The 18885-nt window shown below is 44.9% G+C and overlaps 1 protein-coding gene across 9 annotated transcripts in view; it reads right to left on the bottom strand.

Moving 5' to 3' along the window:
* The window catches only part of APBB2 (amyloid beta precursor protein binding family B member 2), a 392503-nt gene that overhangs the window by 177765 nt on the left and 195853 nt on the right, over positions 1-18885 (bottom strand). For all 9 annotated transcript variants that reach the window (XM_066233437.1, XM_066233440.1, XM_066233436.1 and 6 more), the window contains one exon: positions 8698-9513. In XM_066233437.1, coding sequence (XP_066089534.1) covers positions 8698-9513 — 816 coding nt within the window. The remainder of the gene's footprint in view (positions 1-8697; positions 9514-18885) is intronic.

Here is an 18885-nt window from a genome sequence, read left to right as displayed (position 1 = left end):
GTTCCTTGTAGCAGATTTTATTCACTTAATTCTGACAATACCTGCAAATGTTAGCTTTTCTCCTTGAAAATACTGAATATAATAATTCTTACAAACATCCCCTCCCATCTATGAAGACATCTGTACTGGCCTAAATAGTCTCCCCAAAAGTTCATGCCCAGTCACAACCTCAGAATGTGACCTTATTTGGATGCTGGGTCTTTGCAGCCAGCATCAATTAAGTTAAGAGGAAGTCAGAATGGGTTAGAGGAGGTCCTAAATCCAATGACCAGGGTCTTTGTAACAAGGACATGGGAAGACAGAGGCCGAGCTGCAGCAACAGAGCCACCAGCCAAGGAAGGCCAAGCACTGCCGGGAACGGCCAGGAGCTTGACAAGGGAAGGAGTCTTCCTGCTGACACCTTGAGTTCAGACTTCCAGCCTCCAGAATTGTGAGCGAATAAATTAACTTCTAAAGCTTTAAGCTACCAAGTGTGTGGTAATTAGTTACAGCAGCCCTGAGAAACTCATAAAACATGTAAACATCTCCTCTCTGCTTGGAAGCTCAGGCTGCCCAGGATCTGGGGGTAGGCTTTATTTCTTGTTCTTACTGAGTCTGTGATGTGCAAAATGGGACAAAGAACCCACGGACACGTTTTAGAAGGCACTCTAGATATCATGGGAACTTTCTCCACGGAGATAGGAAACTAACCGCATGTGAGATACTTGAGGTCACTGACTAGTTCTAATCTGTTTCTATGTCCTGGACATCTAACACAGTCCACAGAGTAGACTTTTAAAACATGACTGGCATGTGTGTGTGTATATGAATGAACAAATGAGGGAGAATGAATGGATGAACTAATGAAGGAAGCAATGACAACTCTCCATGTATTTATTAACTGGAGATCCTGCTGTGAGGATAATGAGCCTGGGCACATAGTTTGTGATGAAATTTGACCAGAGAATGTGTGAACACGATCAGTAGTATTTTTGTATCTATGATTCTACTGAGTCATAATCTTAGAGGCTACACACCCTCCATTGAGTGTGCGAGGGCAAGACCTGGCATTTCTGGGAGCCCCTCATGCAGGACTATTAGAGGACCCCACCCTGTCACCTCCTAAACAGCCACTCCGTCCACACTATCCTCTCCCCAGAAGCTAAAACAACTCGCCAAGGTAGGAACTAAACTCTTATTTTCAAAATGCCAGTACAGCAGAGAAAAGGGGGGAGGGATCATGACTTAAATTTCTTTAGTGGTCAGTCAAAATGAAATAAAAGTAATCCCTTACTTTTTAACAGCTCTAAGAGACAATGATCTCCCCAGATAGTCACCCCGTGAAAGTCCATTCAAATTCCAGCACAGAGCCTGACCTGTGGTGGCGCAGTGGATAAAGTGTCAACCTGGAAATGCTGAGGTTGCCGGTTCAAGACCCTGGGCTTGCCTGGTCAAGGCACATATGGGAGTTGATGCTTCCTGCTCCTCCCCCCTTCTCTCTCTCTCTCTCTCTCCTCTCTATAATGAATAAATAAAAAATAAAAATAAAAATTCCAGCACAGATAACATCAAGTACCCTAACTCCAACCTCCCAATCAACTGAGGTTTCCTTTCCCCTCTGAGCACCGTCTGTCCCACAGCACCCCAGCCTCTTACCACCCCTTCATGGCTCCATCTTGAATGTATCTTCTGTCTTGTGCCCACTGCCAGATGGTTAGACCTTTGCTGCCACTCATTGCATTATAGTTATCTTTTCGTTCTCTGAAGTATCCAGTATAACATTTTATAATGGAAGACAAACAAAAAATATCTTCAATGTTCAATTGAATATTTTTTTCTCTAAGACTTTCTAAAAATATTTAATTGAGCAAAATCACTTTTTTCCTTAAGTCCATGGGGTGAGATAAGAAATATTTTTATACATCTAACTCCCAAGGTACTAAAATCTAATTTGGAAGTCACACTATCTACCCCAGAACACAATGTGTCCAAGCTATTTTGGAAACATCGCACATCTGCCTTCTTGAATTCCTCCTGTCATGTTATGGAACTCTCAACTGAGAAGACAAGACAGGAAGGCCAGTGAATCACTGAAGGGTGTTTAAAAGATCAAAATTAATTCAACAGGGCAAACCAGCTGAAAACTGAGCCGTTGCTATATCCTAGAATTTTCTTTCTTTCTTTCTTTCTTTTTTTTTTTTAAGGGATTGGGAGCTTTTAAAAAGCAATTTAAAAGTCATTTATGGTTGAAATTACCAGAGCAATGTAACATAAAATGAACATTTAGAAGAAGTTCCTAAAAGCATTAGTAATATAAACTTACCCAAAGCTCGAACACTCTTAAGCTGGCTGAGACCAGAAATACGAAGTGTTGTCAATGATGTTGACATAATTAAGTTTGTGCGTTGGCTTCTACCCTCCCCAACTATCTCGCTTGTAACAAAGTTCCACTTTGCTTGCCTTGAGAGTGGAAACCAATCACTTTAACATGAAAGGATTCGAACTCTTGAGTAACAGGGATGATTTGCAATGCAATGCAATCTGTGAAGGAAAGTGCAGCCTATAGGACCCTTTTCCTTGGCACAAGCCTTTCTGATTTGTAGACTTACAGACTCCTATACAAAGAATGTTTGTATTGACTGATGTATGTTTGTCTGACTGATTGGCCCTAAATCTTCATCCCTCTCAAGAGCCTACAATATAAGTAAGAGTCACCCTAGCTGTGCTTTCTTTTTTCGATTTCTATAGGTATCCTGAGGCAGCAGACCTTAGAGAACATGCAAGTTTGTCATCTGGCTCCAGCCAACCAACCAGAAAACAGGTAACATTTATGGAGACTCTTACCATGTGCTACTGTATTAAAGGTTCACATTCACACGTGATGAAGACTTGGCTCCTGCTTTCATGGAGCTCTATGTCTCAATGGAAACTTTTGAGTAACATTACAAATTGCTGAAAGGAATATGATAACAGAGACTTGGAAACATTTCATTGGGATACAGGGAAAGGACTTTCAACAGCTCCAAGAGTCTCAACAGGTTTCACAGAGGAGATACCATGAGTTATATCTCAATTGCTTATAGGAATGGAAAGACCCTCTAAATATAATTTTCCAGATTCTTAAAATAACTACCACACATATCCAGTTGAAGTAGATGAAGTCTGATGTGTTCGGCCTCTGGGGACCACATGCCTACATCTCAAGACGGTAGAACAGTGGAAAAATACTGGATACTCTATCTGAAGACCTTGGTTCAAGTCCCAGAATGGCTGCCCAAGTATGAGAGAGTGCCATGAACAAGATCTGACACATATAGTAGGCCCACAAATTTCACTGTGCCTTTCCTAATAACTGGTTATTCAGTCCCACCTATAACAAGGCAACATCATCAATTACATAACAAAATATGTACCCAATATAAAAATCAGACATTAAGGTATAACACCAAATGATTAACTCAATACATCAGTGTCATTTGCGAATATGTAAATGGCTCCTGTTTTTATTTAGTTCATCATTGCTTATTTACTAAGTTCACCTGCTATATTTGAGGCATTGACAATATGATGATAAAGACAAACCAAGACCTGATCTTAGGGTTCAGAAAGTCCTAACTAAAATCGGAGTCCAAAATAGAGGTAATTCATAATTAAGAGAGATGCAAACTTTTATGCCCCACTTTTGTACTGATAATGATGATCACTACTAATAAAAAGCACAAATATTTATTGAGCTCTTGCTATATGCCAGACACCGTTCTAAATGAGGATTTAGAAGAGGATTTAGCTCTTTGAAGATGCTCTCATTTAATCCTCACAACAGATCCATGCCAAAACCCTATTATCACCCCTGTTTTACAGATGAGAAGCTACGGGAGCTGCCTCTATGAAACAGAGCTGAGATTTGTACTCAGGAAGCTCATTCTAGAGCCCACGCTCTCAACAATAAGTCAGTACAGCATTACACCCCCTGCGGTACCATCTATATTTGGTTTTCTCGGTATCTATTCTGCTTTTGCACATTACAGTTAGTAAGGAACCTAATTTAAAAATGGCAATTTCCACAAGATCCACCTAGTTTCAAACTCTGCATCTTCAATTTTATTAAGCCCCAAATTAACCCTAATTAGGGTACATGTTGGTACCAACAAGGTACTGAAACATGTACCCAGGTAGCATCAAATGTTCTGTCTTTCAAAAGGTCTCACGAAGCAAACATAAAACACCAGGTAACTACCAGAGAGGCTACGCACAATCTGATCAACAGGCGTTGTGAGCCATCGTGCCTACCCAGGGTCACTCCAGGAGCAGGATCTCTGGTCAAACTCTAATAAAGTAGTTCTCACTTTCGAGGGCCAACCCTTCCTTTAGATTTAGAACCTGGGAGAAGGCATTCCTTTGAACTTTTGGTGAAACTCCTATGAAACTCAGCAATGTCGTAGATGCTCTCCTTTTTTAGAATAGCCTCTTGCTTTCTCAAAGGACTGACTACTTAGGATGAAAAAAAGAGCAACGTAATTGTACACACAGGATCGTGTAAAACAAGTTACTAAGATGCTGGAGGGGGCAATTCAGAAACAAAGGGAACTAGAAAGTAATGAACCTTTGAATTAGTAGGTACATTTTATTTTACAAATAGCATTCTAACTTGGGAAGGATGCTCCCTAAGGTAGAAATGAGTGTGTTCTATTTTTCTAGGCTCCCCAAAGCACAGTCTACGATCCAAAGATACCGTAATTGTGTCATCATGATTAAGTCATAAAATGCAGACCATAGTGATCAGTATTTAACATGCAGTGAATAAGCAAATATATACACTTTTTATATATGAACAATCACAATGCATACAAGTGTCTTACAAAATGTTTGCTCTTATTTTTTCTCTCAACAATTAGTATTTTTGTTTATTATATATATAAACACAGTTATACCGCATAAAATATAAATAAACACTAATTTTGCTGATAGAAGTGAAACATGAAATATTTCATTAAATTGATTGTGATCATTGCAAATACTAATGGTGAGCTTCGCCAGAAAGACGAAATCAAAAGAAATACCAATTCTGAATACATAATCGCTTATTGTATTTTCCTCACTAACTTATACAGTGCTCACTACCTGAAACTCCTGAAGTGTGGTCACGAAGTGAAGGCTTCTCTATTCAGTAGGAGTTCATAACTGGCTCTTAGGAAATTCCTAAAGAACTCCCCAATACTATTAATGTTACCATTTGAGACACTGCAGCAGGCTGAAACAGGTATGGAGACCCCAAAGGGACCATTTTGAAGGATAGCACAGGTTTGGCTTCTAGTATGTTTTTTAAAAACTCAACCTTACTGCTTTAGAGTCATAGCTAACACATCCTTTCTAGCATATTTGATTCAAAATGTCTATCCTTGGCAATCCACTAAGGGCCACCCCATACCGTCATCCTTACTTTAAAATTCAAAGGTCTTCAAAACCAACTTTAAGAGAGAAAAATGAACAATACCCTCTCAACATGTCAGAACACTAATCCAGTTCGTATCATGTATCAAGTGCCAGAAGGAGCAGTGTGGAGAAGCCCCCAGAAAGTAACGCTGGGACTCTGAGCAGACGAGGGGGGAAGAGGGACGTGAAGGGGGAAGAGGGACGTGAGGGGGGAAGAGGGACCCGAGGGGGGAAGAGGGACCCGAGTGGGGAAGAGGAACGTGAGGGGGGAAGAGGGACCCGAGGGGGGAAGAGGGACCCGAGTGGGGAAGAGGAACGTGAGGGGGGAAGAGGGACCCGAGGGGGGAAGAGGGACCCGAGGGGGGAAGAGGGACGTGAGGGGGGAAGAGGGACCCGAGGGGGTAAGAGGGACGTGAGGGGGGAAGAGGGACCCGAGGGGGGAAGAGGGACCCGAGTGGGGGAAGAGGGACCCGAGGGGGGAAGAGGGACCCGAGGGGGGAAGAGGGACGTGAGGGGGGAAGAGGAACGTGAGGGGGGAAGAGGGACCCGAGGGGGGAAGAGGGACGTGAGGGGGGAAGAGGGACCCGAGGGGGGAAGAGGGACCCGAGTGGGGGAAGAGGGACCCGAGGGGGGAAGAGGGACGTGAGGGGGGAAGAGGGACCCGAGTGGGGAAGAGGAACGTGAGGGGGGAAGAGGGACCCGAGGGGGGAAGAGGGACGTGAGGGGGGAAGAGGGACCCGAGGGGGGAAGAGGGACCCGAGTGGGGGAAGAGGGACCCGAGGGGGGAAGAGGGACGTGAGGGGGGAAGAGGGATGTGAGGGGGGAAGAGGGACCCGAGGGGGGAAGAGGGACCCGAGTGGGGAAGAGGAACGTGAGGGGGGAAGAAGGACCCGAGGGGGGAAGAGGGACGTGAGGGGGGAAGAGGGACCCGAGGGGGGAAGAGGGACGTGAGGGGGGAAGAGGGACCCGAGGGGGGAAGAGGGACCCGAGTGGGGGAAGAGGGACCCGAGGGGGGAAGAGGGACCCGAGTGGGGAAGAGGAACGTGAGGGGGAAGAGGGACCCGAGGGGGGAAGAGGGACGTGAGGGGGGAAGAGGGACCCGAGGGGGGAAGAGGGACCCGAGTGGGGGAAGAGGGACCCGAGGGGGGAAGAGGGACGTGAGGGGGGAAGAGGGACGTGAGGGGGGAAGAGGGACCCGAGGGGGGAAGAGGGACCCGAGTGGGGAAGAGGAATGTGAGGGGGGAAGAGGGACCCGAGGGGGAAAGAGGGACCCGAGGGGGGAAGAGGGACCCGAGGGGGGAGGAGGGACCCGAGGGGAGAAGAGGTACATGAGGGGGGAAGAGGGACGTGAGGGGGGAAGAGGGACCCGAGGGGGGAAGAGGGACCCGAGTGGGGAAGAGGAACGTGAGGGGGGAAGAGGGACCCGAGGGGGGAAGAGGGACCCGAGGGGGGAAGAGGGACCCGAGGGGGGAGGAGGGACCCGAGGGGGGAGGAGGGACGTGAGGGGGGAAGAGGGACCCGAGGGGGGAAGAGGTACATGAGGGGGGAAGAGGGACGTGAGGGGGGAAGAGGGACCCGAGGGGGGAAGAGGGACCCGAGGGGGGAAGAGAAATCTAGAAGGCTTCCTGGGCAAGTGGCAGGGGATGGAGCGGACCGCATGTGCTCAACTTAAACTCCGAGCTCTCCACAGGCCCTACCAGCACCAGTGAAGGGTGCAAATAACTTAAATTTCCGCAGTGAGGAAACTATTAAACAAATCATAGAGCGTGAATATGATGGAGTCACAAGCTTAATAACTTAAAAAGACTGATGTTAAAAAAAAGTCCTGATATAAACTGCTCTACAAAATATATATTTAAGTGGTGAAAGCAAAGCATTTACAAAACAACCTGAGTAATTTTTGTGTCTTAACTATTTATTGTGGAAAATTTTAAACACATAAAACTTGAGAGAACAGCATAATGAACCCTCCCATATCCACTTTTAACAAGTGTCAGCTTATGGGCAATTTTGTCTCTCTCTTGTTTTTTTATTCCCATCCCAATTATTGTGGAGAACAGTCCATACTCAAATATTATTTATATTAGCTTATATTATATTTTATATGCTATACTATTATATATAGCAGTATATTAGTAGATCCCTGAAAAATAAAGACTTCTTAAAATATTATAAAATTTGGGTAAAATTTAAAATTTATTATAAGTGTGGGTATATGCATAACATGTTTTCTGAAAAAAAAAACCACTTTAAGAAAAAAAAGGCAGTGTTCATTACTGAGAAAAGGGGCTAGAGTGAGGAACAGAGGAGGCTACCATTCTTTCAATAACTTACAGTAAAATTTAAAATCTAACTCCAACAGGAAGCGCCGTGTCTGGAACGGCAGGGCGGAACGGGAAGGGGATGTCTGCCAACAGGAGGTCGAGTTGGGACGTCAGACACCCGAGTTATTAAAATAGATTCAAGCACTAGGAGGTGACAGTGTCCATCAGTGATAGGCTATGAATTCTCTCCACAGGCAAAAAGTCATAGGGAGTTGTAAACTTTGTAACATTTCTAAACATAATTCTGATTCCCATGATGTGCAGGTCTAGACATTTGCAAGATGGAATAGACTCACCTTAGCCTCCCTCCTGCCATACCAGCTACGGCAGGCTGATGAAATCTATCATTTCAAGTACTGTCATTCTAAAGGGCACTTCAAAAACATTTTTTAACAAGTCACAGTCCTAACTTTCCCCTTCTCTTTTCCTTATCTGTAGTCCCTGTAGTTCCCCTGCCATACAGGTTGGAAGATGTTACATCCTTCTCTGGTGGCTCTCTCTGTATCAGGCTCACACAGCCCTGGGGCCAGCTAGGGTGTTACAAGGTTACATTACAGAAATTAGTCTTTGTGAGTGCTTGTTTACTCCCATTGCAGATACAGCAACACTCCCCACAGCTTTTAATGTTATAATTAGTATAATGGGGGAGGGGACTGGGAAAGACTAAGGTTAAAAGTAACTAACTTTTAGGACCCTGTTCCTTTCTGTCACAATTTTGACTGACGCATCCAAAGACGTTATGGACATAGACAAGAGTGGCTAAAAGCCTGAACTTCTGAATATATTTGAAAAGAACCACTTTCTCGTTTTCAAATATCACTTGAACAAGGACAGTAAGGGTCAAAAGGGAAATGTTTTTTAATAAAGAAGGGAAGGGGAAGAGGAAGGGAGGAAGGGAGGAAGGGAGGAAGGGAAGAAGGAAGGGAGGAAGGAACACCTTACTACACCATTCCCAGGGTACCTGTTTCGTCCGGGGAGCTGGGGGAGGCGCTGTCATGGGACAGTGTGGTCCAGCTGGACTCCTCATCGCTGGGTGCCAGGTTCTGGATCCGGTGTAGTGCACAGTCAGTTTTGGCTCCTGTTTTAGGATGATCTTTCTTGGTCTCTGGGCTGGATGACACTGTGGCTACCTGGCCATCCTCAGGGCTGAACTGGGGTTTGTTTGGTTTCTGCAGCAGCAAATCCCCATTGCCAATGACGGTGGCGGCCTGGCCCTGGCCCGGCTGGGCCTTCTCTTCCACAGCCGCGTGCTGGCTGCCCGCGTCCTGCTCCAGTTCCCTGGTTGAGGTTTCCAGGTCTGCATAGTAATTTAGGAAGCTCTTGGTTCTCCTAGGCTGGGAGGGTAAAATATCACAGCCCAAGGAATCCTGTGGGTGGGGCTCTTTCCCTTCCAACTTCTCAGAAGTTATGTTGATGATGGCGGTGGGACTGACGTTTTTGTTGGGGTCCTGCTGCCCCTGTTCTGCCGCCTTCCGGAGCTGGTTCTCCCCGTTTTTCACCAGCTTGATGTTGGCGGAGCCATTCCCCAGCAGAGGCTGTGCGGCCGGATCCGAGAGGCCCATGGCTGCCTGGATGTTAGTTAGTGCATATTTTTTCCTGCATTTGGGGGGTGTGCTGTTCTTGGCTTCTGTGTGTTTGATTTCAGCATTCAACAGTTCATTGTGGGAGGAACGGAGATTAAGGGTATTTGGTGGTGTGGCCGGGCTGTTCCGATTCGTGACATCTGTGGTTCCGCTGCTGGCCATAAACACTGCCACAGTGTCTACACCTGAGTCAGCTGGAAAAGAAGAAAACTGATCATTGCACACCTGACATAATTAAACTACTTAGCATATAGAGTGAGTAAACATTTTTAGACAGAGATTTGAGAGAATTAATGCTTCTGTTGTATATGTTCTTATAAAATTGATGCATTTTTCTCTTTATTTTCACCACTTACTTAAAATTAACAAGTATTTCTCTTTCCACCTGGCCTGTGGTGGCACAGTGGATAGAGCACTGACCTAGAGAGCGGAGGTCGCCAGTTCAAAGCCCTGGGCTTACATGGTCAAGGCACATACAACAAGCAGCCAATGTACAGCTAGAGTCAAGCTACTACTTCGCATTCCCCACCCCCATAAAATCAGTAAGTAAAATACATATATAGTTTTAAAAGTATCTCCCTTTTCAATTCATGTATAAGCATTTTCTTCCAGGGACTTCATTTTTCACAACCTTGAAAATCATCCCCTTTCTGAACATTTACACCACATTTCTATTCTGTTGTTCCCTCAGGCAACCAAAAAGTTGCTCAACAATCCTCTGAACTTCCAGCTTTCTTAATTAACCTGAAAGGTCACTGTTCAATGGTGCACCATACGTCCAAGGTAATTTTTCTCAACCTCATTTAGAAATTGTGCTCTGAATGCCTAGAAAAATCAGACCTCCGTTAGAGTATTCTGCTAATGTCTTTGTAAACAATTTTGATTTGGGCTTAGGGTTTGTACTATACAGAAATTTTGGAGAAATGCCTTAATTGCTCAAGAACGAACACACACACACACACACAACTGTTACTAATAATACAAGATTGAAGCCTGTGGCTACAGACATGTTAAAATCCCAAAGGAGTCTGAATATGTTCCACTGAATTAAAATACAGACTCAGCTGTTTGCAGTCACCATGTGCCCTTGCCGAACTCCTAGGAAACTATCTGACAGTTGCATTTATCTCAAATATTGTTCACACCATCAGTGATTTATTCCATGTGTCTCTTGCTAGGAAGAAAGAACAGTTTCTCAGACTTGAAGGGAATAAAATTCATCAGCAAGAATTCCTGAGGTTTCACATTTCTCAGCCTATGAGGAATGGCTCCCTTCTTATCTGCTGCTTGGCCCTCCATAGAGACCTCAGTGATTTCCACACCAGCAGTGGGTGACCAAAGCAAGCTCCTAACATTCCTAAAATTGCATTGTGACAACTCCCTCTTCCTCCCCCAGACAGAACAGAGACCTCCACAAGGAGAGGGAGGCAAGAATGTTCTACACAGGAGTTTAGAGGTATCTTTTTCTATCATCCAATTCACAAGATGGGCTATTTTAGAAAAGAATACCCCATTCATCCTAGAGTCCGTATGCTTCTAGGAAACCAGGCAACATCTGTACAGTCTAGGCAGGGGCCGTTTCTACCACAGAATGACCATGTATCCCATAAATATAGTTCAGAGCTGCACCCAAAATGGTTAGAGCTTGAGCCCCATTCTTCAGAATTATATTGATAAGAATTCCTGCTTACCCAGCACCCCACCTCAGACTTGGGCTCCATTTAACAGGAACAGAGAGTCTAGTGTGTGCTGCCCTTTCAAGCAATACTCTGAGACTAAATTTAAAAAAATGTAATACTGTTTTGGCCACTGCTACCATTTATGGAAAACATATATTTCCATTTATAATTCAACCTCACTCGAGTGTAGCATTTGTTATGAGAAAAGCCCATTTTGAACCCACAGGAAGTTTCTCCCTGAGACATGGCTTCCTAGCATAGGCACACAAGAAAAAAATGACAAGACTCTTGGGTATTTAGAGTGACGTTATTATGAGAAAGCTGGAAATCTGCTGGCTTTTTAAAAGGGATGGCAAAAAATTTCTATGAGGCTGTTTTATCATGTTAGGTCCTACATTTGAGCAATGTTATTAGGGAGAGATTTTTATTTACTTTGTTTGAAACCATAAACACTTTCAGAAAGAACACCATCAAAATTTCTAGGCGATCTAGTATTTACATAGCTTTCCTATCCTGAATGTGACAGATACAAATGTTCAGCCGCGTTCTCATCAGCCTTCCGGATCTCACTGTCCTCCCTATGCCCTCTGTAACCCTTTCGCTTGCTAGAAACCAGAGAGGGGGAGAGGGTTAAGTGAGAACACCGGGACCATCCTAGAGAAAACAGCTCTGTCTGTGCTGTTCTTATAGATCAAAGCCTGAACACAATCGGAGTGTGTCTTAGATATTAAATGACGGTATCATCTGAAAGCAAAATAACGGTTCATATCTAGAACTAGGGCCGTCAAGGTATTCCTACGAAATGATGGTTGTCTCTAGAACTTCATGTATCAATTAGACAGTCATTTGAGCTCAAAAGGGTCATGAAGTCAATAGAGGTTAGCAAAATCCTAAGAAAGCCAAGCCTGTGGGAGGAAGGCCCCCAAAAGTGAGAGGCAGTGCCCGAGACGAGAAGACAGAACTCGGGGCCAGAGAACAGGTTCAAGCCCTGTCCACAACTCTGACTGGCTGAGTGACCCAGGACACCAGACGTTCCGGCTCCTCAACTGAAAAATGAGGACGACAATAGGACCTGGTTGTTGTGAGGATTAAAATGAGACATGCCAGCAGAAAGTTTAGCATAGTACATAGCAGTAAATGTGAGCAGCCTCACCCCTTCTGTTCAAGTGACAGAGCGTAGGAGGCCGACCAAGGCCCCTAAATTTACCATCCTCTTTGGTCTGAGTGATAGAAATTGTCTTGTTACAGGGACACAGAGAGGAAACAGACTAGTAGGAAAGGATAAAGAAATCAGGTCTAAAAAGATTTAATTATGAAAACAAAGAACAAAAAAAATTCTTCTGGTTTAAGAAGAAGGTTTGTGTTTCTTTTTTTTCTTTTTTTTAAAGAAAAGATGATCTTATCATATCTCTTTAAACATTCTAATATTTGGTTGTTTTTTCTGAGGTCAAAAAGGCTAAGAACAGCCTGACCAGGCAGTGGTGCACTGGATAGAGTGTCGGACTGGGATGCAGAGGACCCAGGTTCGAGACCCCGAGTTCGCCAGCTTGAGCGCGGCCTCATCTGGCTTGAGCAAAGCTCACCAGCTTGGACCCAAGGTCTCTGGCTCAAGCAAGGGGTTACTCGGTCTGCTGAAGGCCTGAGGTCAAGGCACATATGAGAAAGCAATCAATGAACAACTAAGGTCTTGCAATGAAAAGCTGATGATTGATGCTTCTCATCTCTCTCCGTTCCTGTCTGTCCCTATCTATCCCTCTCCCTGACTGTCTCTCTGTCTCTGTAAAGAAAAAAAAAAGGCTAAGAACAAGTCCAAATACCCAAACGAAGCAGACAGGCTACTTAAAGTCCCCGTCTCTTGACTGTAGATTGTAGCATCTACACCTCACTGAGCTTTGCTGGGGACTAGGAGAGGACACCTCAACGGCTGGCATTCTGTAAAAGCTCCGCACGCATCAGGGACTATGATTGTTTTACAGCGGCCACCTTCCCCGCACACTTCGTCTCTGACTGCCATGCCTCGGGCCGCCATGCATCGAGCACGTTCTCTCTGCCAGGCACTGTGCTGGGAATGGGAGAAACAAGCCACACACATCCCCCCACCCCCACCCCACTAAGTCCTTCCCGCATTATGGAAGACAAACACACAGTAAATTGATAGACATCAACCCAGGTGCAAGTGGGGGACGGTGCAAAGGAGCAAGCTGTGCTCTCACCTTAGGTTGGCGAGGATCTGAGGCAAGAGACGGCAGGTTACTATCTGTGTAGTCTGAGCCCACTCAGACATGAAAGGCAAGGTGGTAAAGGGGAGGGGTCAGGCAGAGCCCTACAAGACACGCGCCAACAGTGTGCACTTGACCCCGAGGCAGAGAAGATCAAGCACTTCAACAGAAGCATGAACTTTTTGTGTGTGTGTGTGTGTGTGACAGAGACAGAGAAAGGGTAGATAGGGACAGACAGATAGGAAGGGAGAGAGATGAGAAGCATCGATTCTTCATTGCAACACCTTAGTTGCTCATTGATTGCTTTCTCATATGTGCCTTGACTAGGGGGCTACAGCAGAGCGAGTAACCCCTTGCTCAAGCCAGCGACCTTGGGCTCAAGCTGGTGAGCCTTGCTCAAACCAGATGAGCCTGCACTCAAGCTGGTGATCTCGGGGCTGCGAACCTGGGTCCTCTGTGTCCCAGTCTAAGGCTCTATCCACTGCATCACCACCTGGTCAGGCAGAAACATGAATCTTTTAAAAAAAAATCCACAAAAGAATGAATCTGAGGTTGAAGTGCATGTGCACGTGTGTGTGTGCCACATGTGTGGTATTCCTTTTTGTGGTGAAGGAATGGCATCTTTCCTCCAGCATATTCTCCAAGAAAAGAATGACCCTGATGAAAAGGCAGTAAAGCCTGACCTGTGGTGGTGCAGTGGATAAAGCGTCGACCTGGAATGCTGAGGTCAGCAGTCGGAAACCCTGGGCTTGCCTGGTCAAGACACATATGGGAGTTGATGCTTCCTGCTCCTCCCCTCTTTTCTCTCTCTCTCTCACACTCTTTCTCTCTCTCTCCCTTCTCTCTAAAATAAGTATAAAGTCCTTTTTTAAAAAAGCATTAAAGAAGCAATGTAGATCAGGAACCAGTGGGTCATCAGGGAAAGAGTAGGAAGAGGTAGACAAAGGTGTCTCCCTAACCAAAGAGGCAGGCTGGCCCCGTCTTCATGCTCTGCTCTCTGGTGTTGGGGTCTGACAGCCATTTACCGAATGGGAGCAAAGCCCAGGCACAGAGACCAGCTGGAAGGTCACTGTAACAGGCCAGGCAAGGCAGGAGGGAGAAGACATGGCGGGTATGAGAGACCAGGTCTGGGAGAGTCTTTTTCTCACCTTACCATAGAGCCAGCTCGGGCCATTCATCTCCTGACCATTAGCCACTTGGATTTAGAGCTAAGGACTAAAAAGAACCAGGCACCCTGAGTTTCTATAAGGACACTGGTGGCTTCTGTCGCATCAGCTTCAGGAGAATGGCAGAGGTGGGCAGAGGGCAACCTTGAGGAACTTCACTAGGAACAAAGGAGGAGGAGAGAGAAGAGCAGCTGGAGCGACAAAGGTTGCGGGGAGAAACCTGGTTTCTAGGGAGGAGTCCTGGCCATGTGTCCTTGTTTACAGGCTGAAAGAGCAAAGGCCAGCGGAGAGGAGGGGGGAAAGCGGAAACACGGAAGGGGGCAGGCCAAGGGGGAAGAGTCCGGGTGACGCGAGGAGAGCAAGGACCACAGCAGAGGTGTGGACAGGGTGGACACTCACTCATGTGGGAAGGAAGGTGTGGAGGAAGGATGGGGATGGGTGTACATATCACAACCAAGGAAAAGAAAGGCTCAATCTGCTCATGAAGAGAAAGTCTTCCCCTGAGGAGGAGCAGTCTTGGGGAACCTGAGTAGATGGACAGAGTTTAGAAACCGCCACAAGGAAGAAAGCCCCACAGGGTTAGTGGTATTTTATGATGGCACAATAAAAGACACACAGATCAATGAAACAATACAGAGCCCCGAAATAAACCCATGCATCTATGGTCAATTACTTCATCAGAAAAGAGCCAAGAATATACAATGGGGAAAGGGCAGTCTCTTCAATAAATGGTGCTGGGAAAAATGGACAGCCACATGCAAATAAATGCAACTGGACCGATCTCTTACACTATACACAAAATTTAACTCAAAATAGATAAAAAACTTGAAAATAAAACCTGAATCCATGAAACCCCTAGAGCAGTGGTAGGCAAACTGCAGCTCGTGAGCCACAAGCGGCTCTTTGGCCCCTTGAGTGTGGCTCTTCCACAAAATACCACATGCGGGCGCTACCTCGATAAGGAATGTCCCTACCTATATAGTTTAAGTTTAAAAAATTTGGCTCTCAAAAGAAATTTCAGTCATTGTATTGTTGATATTTGGCTCTGCTGACTAATGAGTTTGCCGACACTGACCTAGAGGAAAATATAAGGGGTAAGCTTCTTAACACGTCTTAGCGATTTTTTTTAGATTTGACACCAAAAGCAAAAGCAACAGAAGCAAAATAAACATGTGGGGCTATATCAACTTAAATAGCTTTTGCTCAGCAGAGGAAACCATCAACAAAATGAAAAGGCAACCTATGGAATGAAGGGGGTAAAAGGAAAGAGACCGTCTCAGAGGGGGATGGAATTAAGGTGTGAGGTGCAACCCTAAGGGTCAGTCTTCAGTACAGAGGCAGTTCTGCTCCTGGGTTTCTGGATCCAGGAGCGTGACTTTGCCTTCACTGTACATCTATTCAACGTGCTGTTTTGAGTACTATCTATAAAGATCCAGCGTCAGTTCAAGAGGATCGATTCCCATTCCAGAACTAGGTATAAGTTCAGAGTCAAGAGTGTAACAAGAATAAATATGACTACGGCTGTTACTCTCTCGCACGATGGAGAACCATCTGTTATAGCCTGGCGTGTATTTCTTCCATTTCTGGTAAAAGTCCCAAAATTTTTCTTGAGGAATCGGCTTTCCTCCACGCTCATTCAACAGGACTTTTTGTGTGCCCTACTATGTGGCAGACAGTTCTCCCCGCTGAGGATACAGCCGTGAACAAACTGCCACAATAAAAACACCTGGTCTCACGGGAGTCAGCCCCGTGTTTCAGGCAGAGATGACTCTAGCCCTCCCTTCGTGAGGCACACGGTGCAGGCTCAGCCAATCAGAGTAGCAAATCCCCATGGCTACGGTAATCGGTTCAAGAAAAAGCATGCAACCCATACAGAGCCAACAATCCTAAGACTTTTACCTGAATAGCCAGAAATGCACTCTTTTCTCTTCTTGAACTAGAAGGTACAAGCTTCACGGAGTCACCGTGAACAGACAACCTGTATCCCGCAGAAGCAAGAACACAACAGATGGGCAAGAAGAGTCAAGCGGCAGAGAGAAAGTGCACAACCTGTAACAATATTGCTGTAATCCCCAAAAGAAGCCACGCCTGAAACACAGCACCCCGGGACTGCTAGGCTATGGATGTTAATAATTTCTTTTTTCTTGCCTAAACCACCTCATGCTGTTTTTCTCCTTTTAGCAACTAAAAGAGCCTTAGTTAATATAGAGAGTATTTTGTAGGAAGCCTAAACAAACTTAGGTAAGCCAGGGTCATTTTAATTTCACGGCTAACAAAGCTTTCCTCAAATGCAGAGCCACAAAGATCCCTGCTCTGAGCTGTATGACCTCAAAGAAAAAAATTGTCAGTAACGACAGGAAACTTTTCTCTTCAATAACCTGCTGCTCTTACTCTGCTCCCATGACATGCTTATAAAATTGGAAACTGACAGGGACCCGGGGCTGACAAATGGGCCCGAGGAAGCCCAAGGCTTGCCCAGCTCTTAAAAGAGACTTCACATTTTCTTCACTTTTCTTTTCCTGCTACACAATTTTATTTTCACAGAGGAGTGAACGGCAAAACTTCTACCCTCAGGAATGTTGCCTTTTGAACTAGACCTCAAAGTATTAAGGAAAAGAAATAAACTCAGATTTTTTTTTTCTCTCTCTCTTTTAGGAAGGAGAGGCAAAACAAAGCTGACTTCCTGAAATTACTCATGAAAGTAAACTCTCATCCTGACCAAAAATGATAAGAACTTCTCTATGAACAAAAGAGACAAAGGTTATTTGGTGGCAGCTTGAGTCACTGGGTCAGAGAGATCACAAGATTTATACCTGGGAAGTTTCTCAACCAGGAAAGCAACTTCACATGGCTTATTCATAGGGTGACTCTCCCAGGCTCTTAGGAGATACAGGGGTCAATGCAAGAGCTAGGTCTCACCTACCTAAGGGTTTCCTATTATTTATTTAACTTAATTGCCTCAGGGCTCCCTCCGTTCAACATCCCTAGTGGAACTGGGGAGAGTTATGAAAGATTTACCAGTTGCTTTAAGAAACTCAGTTTTATAGGGCAGTAAGAAGGATAGCTTATTAAATGAGCTCACAATGCCGACTGTAGATAGAGGGGCTTACAAGAAGGTATTAGGGAGAAGAAGACAGGTTTAGGGAAGGCTCCCACCCAAAAAAACAAAGCAACAACTACATGAAAAACAGCTGAGTTGGGTCCTGAAAGGTAGGTAGGAGCCCACCCGTTATGAAAAGGAAGAGAAAGGCCTGCCAGATGGGGGAAAACATAGCACTGCAAATACACCTGGTAGGTGTGATGATTGATTATTTGGAAAACTCAAATCAGAATATGTGTATTCAGGCTCTGTCCAGTTGGCTCAGTGGTATCAGCCTGGCATGTGGACACCCCGAGTTTGATTCCCAGTCAGGGCACACAGGAGAAGCAACCATCTGCTCCTCCACCCCTCCCCCTTTCCCTTCTATCTCTGTCTTCTCTTCCTGTAGCCATAGCTTAGTTGGAGCAAGTTGGCCCCACTGGCCCCGGGCGCTGAGGATGGCTCCATGGCCTCACCTCAGGCACTAAAATAGCTCAATTGCCAACCAACGGAGTAACGGCCCCAGATGGGCAGAGCATCACACCATAGGTGGCTTGCCAGGTGGAACCTGGTCAGGGCACATGCGGGAGTCTGTCTCTCTGCCTCCCCGCTTCTCATTTAAGAAAAATTTAAAAAGAAAGAATATGTGTATTCAAATAAGAATCAAGACATTCAATGTAGTCACGTTGGGATATGACATGCTTATCCCAAGGATATTTTCTCTGCTCAATTTCTAAGCTGTTTTTATCATTTGCAGGAGCCTCAATGTCTTCTGAAGATGAACGTATTTTTTTAAACATAGCTCTGGACTTTCATGGCCAACTCTCATGAACTGAAAATGAGGAGGTAAGCTATAACATAATGACACAGGTCATTGAATAAGCTAGCCTTAAGTCAATTCCAAAGGGGAAAAAATATTAAACAATGAAAGAAGCCTTAAACTGGGTAATTACTTAACAGTGTCACACCTAAGACCTATTTACAAGAGACTCCTAAGTTGAATCGTGAAGGTTCAACAAGAATTTTCCAAGCAGATAATGGTATAGATTCTGGTATATTTGTTTTTTGAAAGGCTCTCGGTATTCAGAGATCTTAAGAGATGGAAAATGGGATTGAGGCATACCTATCCCGTTTATTTGGTATAGATTTTCCCTTACAAAAAAACGGTTGGAAGCAATTTATAAATTCAATGCAATACCAATTAAAATACCAATGACTTACTTCAAAAATATAGAACACATATTCCAAACATTTATATGGAACCAAAAGATAACACGAAGAGCCTCAGCAATCTTGAAAAGGAAGAATAAAGTGGGAGGTATCACACTTCCAAATATCAAGTTATAGTATAAGGCCATTGTACTCAAAACAGCCTGGTACTGGTATAAAAACAGGCATATAGATCAATGGAACAGAACTGAGA

Source organism: Saccopteryx bilineata, chromosome 5, assembly GCF_036850765.1.
Source record: "Saccopteryx bilineata isolate mSacBil1 chromosome 5, mSacBil1_pri_phased_curated, whole genome shotgun sequence".
Taxonomy (NCBI): domain Eukaryota; kingdom Metazoa; phylum Chordata; class Mammalia; order Chiroptera; family Emballonuridae; genus Saccopteryx; species Saccopteryx bilineata.
The sequence above is the reverse complement of the archived record's forward strand: the minus strand, read 5'-3'. Positions and strand labels throughout refer to the sequence as shown.